The following is a 5,528-nucleotide window of genomic DNA, read 5'->3' as shown; positions in this document are numbered from 1 at the left end:
GGGAGAGAGGTACAGCAAGCAGCAAAGGAGGAAAGGGTGTTGCAAAGGGGAAGCCCTGATTCAGATGCTGCTGCTGTTGTTGACGAGGGAGGGATGGGGGTGGGTAGAGACACTGAAGGCTGGTGAGGTGAAGGAGTGGACGCTGGAGACCTGGGCTGAATGATAACTCTCTTCAACTCAGCATGGGATCACTAGAGAAAATCTGAGAAAATGTGTCCAGGAATAGATACGATTTTATATGTAAAGAATGACATTCATATCTCATGTCTCCACTCCCCTCTTAGACATCTCATACAAAAACACATTAAGACAGAAACATGTGCCAGTTCCATGTGCAGAACAGGAAAAAAAGAAAATAAAAAAAAAGGATTGATCACTGCATGCAGCTTTCTATAAAAGAAATGTTCCTGGCCATTTCATTCCCTATGCCTGGAAACCATTCCCGGACATTCCCATTCCCCGGGCTCGGATAGACAAAGGCCAGAGTTCGCCCCTGTGTTGAGTGTGTAGTTTAAATGTATGCAGTAAATGCAGCCAGACAGACAACCCCCCCTCCACCCCACAACCTCCATCACTCACTCACGTTCCCTCTCACGCAAATTGGGGGAAGGGCGACCAGCTACACAACCGCCCACGCATGCAACAAACACACACAATAAAAACACAAACCCACACACGATGACCCCCCCCCCGCCACACACACACCATCTCTCCTGTACATGTCCTTAAATCTCAAGCCAAGTCCGTTCAATCCTTATGCAAACACAGCCTTTCCACCTGAGCTCTTTTGTTCATTATCCAAACCTAATGATAAATGAAAGAAGGTACAAGGACACGTAGTTTGCACATAAACAAATCTCTGCATATGAATTACGTCTCTCATTTGAATACTTCTCATGTCAGCCCTTCATTAACTCCCGTCACACACAGCCTCCCGGGTTTCCATCACAAAGAAGCCTTGGTAGGAAGGAGCGTTTAAATAAATCAAGTAAATATGTACGCCTAAACATGACTGAAGGAGTCTAGAGAGCCAGACGTATTTACTGCTGGCTGTGGACGGTTGTAATTCAGAGCTGAGCACTGGCAGGAGAGCGGGCAAGATTATTACCGAGTCCTTATTGAGTGCATATGATTTACCATCCACATCCTGAGGACAGAAGACAAGCTGGCCCTATTGTTTCAAATAGACAGTGCACTCAAACAAAAGTAGATCACAACGTTATTTCCCATGGTAGTAACGCATATGTTACTGATATTTGCTCTTCTATTCCTACAAGATCATTTCATGCATTTTTATACAGCTTCCTCTTGCATTATGGTATGGGGGTTTGTTTTGGTAGGTGGAGTCCTCCTCTGTCTACACATAGACGCATTGTTTTCCATTTTTTTTGGCCTGCCATATATGAAGGACAGATGGGGATCCCTCCCTCCATCTCTTCCACTGCCCCATCATCAGCCTGTCTGCCTTTACATGTATCTCTCTCTCTCTCAACAGATGGACCCAGGAGAATACTGGGACACTAATCTGCTGCTCTACATGCACAACTGCAGACACACACATACACACACACACACACACACACACAAAACAAACATATACCTACATTCTCTACAGCCTAATCTGTTTCAGTAGAATACAGAAGCTTAGAGCATTTTTTAAAGTGCCGGGTGTACAGTAAGATATTTCTGGTTGTCAACAAGGAGCCCTACAAAGCAAGAGCATCACAAGTGCTCTCACCTTCCTTTCCTTTTGTATGACTATTAATACAGAAAATGTTTTAATAAGCACAAAATGGGGGATGTACAACTGGTTACAACTGATGAAAACTTCTTTATACACTTCCAAAAACATTATAGGTGGACATACTGTATTATTTCAAGGAAGCAACTAGATGGTTTATGTCTGGTTTATCCACAGCACCCGATCAAACTGTATAAAGTTTCTTTTATTCCTGCCAAAACATGCTCTGTTTGAAACACTGATGTGACCCCTTGCACAACAGATTTTGTGATAGCTGTCCAACTCTCTGCACATTCCACATGACCAGTGGTAAACATCTGCTGTCAGCCAGCAGGAAGACAGACATGCATTCAGCATTATACACTGAGCTGAAAGTTATGGGGGCACTTCATGAAGAGCTGGGAGAGGGTGGGGGGGTGAAGGGGTCTATCTAAAAGGTTTAAAAACGAACACATCCGTGCTCATTACATTCATACTGTGTATAACATTCGGCCATTTTTGCATATTCTCTCAAAGGTAACATATTGGTGATGTTTCTACAAATCTGTTGTGAATGCTTTAAAATCCAAAACTTCGGGGAAACTGCACGCCCCATAATACATTGCAGGTTTCCTACACATGCATGAAAGGAGGTTAATACTGTATTATAACATATAATAATCTGCTATGCATTGTGGACATGCATTTAACAGTCGCAGCAAAAGCACGAGCCGCGCAGTGAGGGGGGGTGGCCCCTCTCAATGTGCGCTTTGTGACATTAATTGCATGAAATTATCTATGCAAATTCACCCGTCCAGCACTGACAAAGAACCCTGCATGCAAACTTCTGTCAGCCGTGTTTAATAAAGCATAACATGGACAATGGCAACTTTCTGTCTAAGTGAAACCAAGTGCACGAGCGTACGCGCGGACGTTTACGCGCGTGTTGGAGATGTTTTCTCTGCACATTGTGCATGAGCGCAGGCTTTTATATATTAGTATTACACAACAGAGCTAGTAAGCAACGATACCTGCACACAACACACACACGGACACTGTCCGAGTAGCCTACATGGCAAAAGTGGTAATTTTGTGATTGTTACTTTAACGCGCGTTTAACCCTGTATAAATCCTGTGCGCATCACCACATGCAATCAAACCATGCAATAATCTATTTTTTTTTTTTATTTAAAAGAAATTTACTTACGATTTCAGAGGATTATGAATGACAGTCGCCATTTTCCTGCTGGACTGTAACGTAATATTCCAAATCTCGGTGTAGTTTGGGACCCTTATGAAAAAAACACAACAGCCAATGCGGTCCTGGGCACTGTGCGTCCTACCAATACAACACCAGCATCAAGACATTAGGCGTGGCTTCAGAGAAATCTGTCAAAATCAATGTCCCAGTCCTCACAGTAGTAATACATTCGTGAAATTAGATCCATTCGTCTTTATTATAGTGAAAACATCACAGTTTGAAATAAGCATATCAAATATCATGAGCTCTGTTGTTTGGGTTATGTTAGGGGTTTTGATTTCGGCTGTTTGCACAATAATCCAACAGCTATATATCTTTAATTATTTATATTTCAACATTAATAGAGGATACAATGACGTGCTCACTTTCTGTGTTAGTACTACAGTTTTAAAAACAATCAAATTAAATGCGGTAATATAAATTACTACATTATTATTCTAATGTGTGGCTGATACGTGCCCCAAGAAAACAACCAATTAATGCCTGCCACGTCATTCACTTATTGTTAGCGCTTAACCAATGAATGGCGTTCGGAGGCGGGACAACACGGCAGGAACTGACTGTACAGCAGTTAGCTCATGAGGTGTAAAAACTATAACGTTGTATCAGTTTCTAGAGAAAGTAAAAGGCTGTTTGCCCTCAGCGGAAGGTGTGTTCATCGACCTCTCAACCCCCCCTCTTAATGTTTGCTCCTGTTTAGTGTCCAGCAACCAGAATGCAGAAGCTGTGTGGCCAATGTTAGCTCGAGAATGCTAACGACTGCTACTACTCGCTAACGTAGCTCACAAGTAAACATGCTACAGCAGTTAGCCTCACACTTCCGCACACACAGCCGTGGATGAAAGACAGCGTGGTGGGAGGATTCGTATTGTGGTGCTCAAACCAGCGGGGATGAAGAAGTGGAACTGGCGAGAAGGGCAGCGACCGTACCGGCGACAAGGTGCTGGTCAACGCCACGGCTGGTTCAGAGGCAACCGGCAAAGATCAACACAGGACGAGCGACATATGGACACACCTTTGAGGTACTGTGTGTTAGTCAGTACTGCCCAGCACAGACAGGGTTGTAATGTCTGTAACTGACCGTTTGGATTCATGTGGAGTGGGCTTCTGTCACACAGGTCTGGATATAATGATGCAGGGCCATCATTAAGAACATCTCAGAGGAGATATGAAAACCAGTCCTCCTCTTCCACCTCCACCTCCTCCTCTTCCACGTCCTCTCCTTCCACCTCCTCCTCAACTTCCTCTTCCTCCTCCAAGGCCAGTAGTGCTGCACCAGGTCAGTACCAGACACCAACTGTCTCCATAATTAAATGATATATAGATATAGATTTCTGAATACTGGTATCAGTGTCCCACATGAAGACTTTATCAGAAGTCACAAAATCTGGTTGTTCCCGCTGGAAACGAGATCACGAGGGACAAAACACGTGTTTGTGCTTAATTGTGCCACCTGTTCTGTTCCCAGAGCTGCCTGGTTTCTACTTTGACCCTGAGAAAAATCGCTACTTCCGCCTGTTGCCGGGACACAACAACTGTAACCCACTGACCAGAGAGCAGCTGCAGGAGAAAGAAAGAGAGAAACGGAGAAACAAGATGCTCGCGGAGGATGAAAAGCCCAGAAAAGTGAGTCTGTTGTGAGAGGAAATGGTTTCAATCCTTCTTTTGGTGTTTGTCTATCTATCAAAATACCTTATTGTTCTGCCACAAAGACTTACTAAGCTTGGAATGAGGTCTTTGACATGCACACACACTCTGTGGGTGTCATGCTTGTATAACGATGGGACGTGTATTATCTTCTTCACAGAAAGCACCACGAACGGGACTGAACACTTCACTGCTGCTGCAGAAAAGACACCTAGGCCTGTTGCCAGAGAACTCCTATTGCAGGTACTGTTTTATTCTGCTGTGTGCACAGGCATACATGGACACAGCCCTGTGCTCCCTGTGTCCTATACACATTACAACACCCACAGCTGTAATACATTACAGTAAACAACCCCAGCGAAACAAAGTCTAAGGATAATCAGTTCTGTATGTGTAGAGCGAGTTTTCTTTGGAGCCTTGCCGGCCACTAAGAAGGATGCTAATACATTTTGACATGGGTTTCAAAATATTCTGAAAAAGAAACAAAACATGCTAAAATGTAGCAACATTGCGCTGCCTGCCAATTTTATTCACATACAGTTGCAAGAGTAACCCAAATGATTTACATGCATCCTATTGTCAAACGTTTCTATCATTAAATACACATTGTCAGATAGCCGAGAGGAGATGAGTAAATGATTCTGGTCGAGTGAGTTGTCTGCAGGTGGTTACCATGGTTACTGTGTGTGCCCCCCCCCCCAGGCTGGTTCATGAGGTTAAGGTCAGTGGAATGAGACGCCACAAACTGGAGATCCAAAGCACGGACAACAGCAACCCCAACACCGACAACTTCAGACTCATCGTGGTGAGAACACACAAAACACTCTGATGCCTTACATTGCAGACAGTCGTCATAGAGGCACTGTAGAAACACATGTTGCGACTTAATTTAGAGCCCCA

The 5,528-nt window shown here is 44.0% G+C and overlaps 2 protein-coding genes across 2 annotated transcripts in view; one reads left to right on the top strand and one right to left on the bottom strand.

Moving 5' to 3' along the window:
* The window catches only part of dpf3 (D4, zinc and double PHD fingers, family 3), a 22,706-nt gene extending 19,672 nt beyond the window's left edge, over positions 1-3,034 (bottom strand). Inside the window, exon 1 of the mRNA XM_035678115.1 lies at positions 2,928-3,034. Coding sequence (XP_035534008.1) covers positions 2,928-2,959 — 32 coding nt within the window. The 5' untranslated portion in view covers positions 2,960-3,034. The remainder of the gene's footprint in view (positions 1-2,927) is intronic.
* A 462-nt stretch (positions 3,035-3,496) lies between these two features.
* wdr21 (WD repeat domain 21) overlaps positions 3,497-5,528 on the top strand; it is a 5,014-nt gene continuing 2,982 nt past the window's right edge. The window contains exons 1-5 of the mRNA XM_035678416.1: positions 3,497-4,003; positions 4,100-4,260; positions 4,450-4,607; positions 4,789-4,871; positions 5,331-5,433. Coding sequence (XP_035534309.1) covers positions 3,873-4,003; positions 4,100-4,260; positions 4,450-4,607; positions 4,789-4,871; positions 5,331-5,433 — 636 coding nt within the window. The 5' untranslated portion in view covers positions 3,497-3,872. The remainder of the gene's footprint in view (positions 4,004-4,099; positions 4,261-4,449; positions 4,608-4,788; positions 4,872-5,330; positions 5,434-5,528) is intronic.

Source organism: Morone saxatilis, unplaced genomic scaffold, assembly GCF_004916995.1.
Source record: "Morone saxatilis isolate NCDOM2014 unplaced genomic scaffold, NCSU_SB_2.0 Contig7, whole genome shotgun sequence".
NCBI classification, from domain to species: Eukaryota; Metazoa; Chordata; class Actinopteri; family Moronidae; genus Morone; species Morone saxatilis.
This window is presented reverse-complemented; position numbering and strand designations above follow the sequence as displayed.